Source organism: Coenobita brevimanus, chromosome 57 (genome assembly GCF_032717465.1).
Source record: "Coenobita brevimanus isolate Jiangsu-jjx chromosome 57, ASM3271746v2, whole genome shotgun sequence".
Taxonomy (NCBI): Eukaryota; Metazoa; Arthropoda; class Malacostraca; order Decapoda; family Coenobitidae; genus Coenobita; species Coenobita brevimanus.
Window position 1 is genome coordinate 45,996,257 of NC_137010.1, and position 1,189 is coordinate 45,997,445.

At 39.4% G+C, this 1,189-nt stretch overlaps 1 protein-coding gene across 1 annotated transcript in view; it reads right to left on the reverse strand.

The window, feature by feature from the left end:
* Positions 1 to 1,143: 1,143 nt before the first annotated feature.
* Positions 1,144 to 1,189, reverse strand: part of LOC145401983 (uncharacterized) — a 619-nt gene continuing 573 nt past the window's right edge. The window contains exon 2 of the mRNA XM_080274085.1: positions 1,144 to 1,189. This exon is cut by the window's right edge and continues 217 nt beyond it. Coding sequence (XP_080130211.1) covers positions 1,144 to 1,189 — 46 coding nt within the window.

Sequence of the window (1,189 nt, forward strand, 5' to 3'; positions counted from 1 at the left end):
GTAAGAAGGACCTATCGATTTACATATGAAAGGAATCGTGGATATAACAACACTTTTTGAAATTTATGTTTATTCCAAACAAAATATAGTCAATGACGACTAGAGGTGATAAAAACAAGTAAATGTTTAGGTAAAGAACATATTCCCATAAAAATATTTACACTTTCACTAATACTTTCACCACCCTGATAACACGCTTTTGTAAATTAAGTTTAGTACAGAAAGAAAAATATCAGTGATCACTAGAGAGAAGAAAGTATATTTATGGCAACGTAATTACTTACTTAAAACATATATTGCCATATACAGTATTTTACTAATACCTAGACCACCCTCCTTGTCTTTCAGTAACACTCTGCAGTCTTTCAGGTAAAGAATTTACTAGGACGCGGATCTGTTCAGGATTACGTCTGCTAACTTCCCAATGGGCATTGATTTCCTGCATGAGTTGCTGGGGTGTTCTCTCTTGCCCCATTTTCCAGGTGTTCACCATTTGGGCCCACACATGCTCAATCACATTCATGTCCGCCCCTTTGCTCGGCCATTCAAGAAGGTGAAGGTTATCCTGTACTTCAAACCATTCTTGAACAACACGAGCCATATGAATGGGACATCGGTCATGCATGAACAGGATAGGCCCCGCTGGGAAAGGGAAATTCCTCTGTCTAAGAGAAGGCAAGGAGGTATGCAACAGCTCAACATACTTTGCTGCTGTAAACCTCCCCTCAATGCGGAACACATCACCCATGCCATGCAACGACACCCAGCCTCACACATTACAGGTGACGTGACCGGATCGAGCCACCTCAATGATGTTGCGGGGGTCGTATCTGAATGAGAAAACATATTTGTTTCTATATTGATAAGGCAGTATATTTTATGATGCACTTGTTATTAACGTCAAAGGCATATTTATTGTTAACTACTGTAAGAACAGTATTTATGCCTTGATCTTTAACAATATGTGCATCACTTCCACAAGATAATAATAACGAATGAACACGGAATTAAACTATAATGAAATGCAGACATACGTTAACAATAATTATGAATATCATACCGTGTACTGTTTCTCCGCCAACAATGCATCCTGCCATGTGTAGTGGAAGAGAAACATTTCTCATCAGTAAAGATGATGAGGCCTCAATACTCCATGCCCTTTTCAGCGTGACGTTGAGCAAACGCAAGC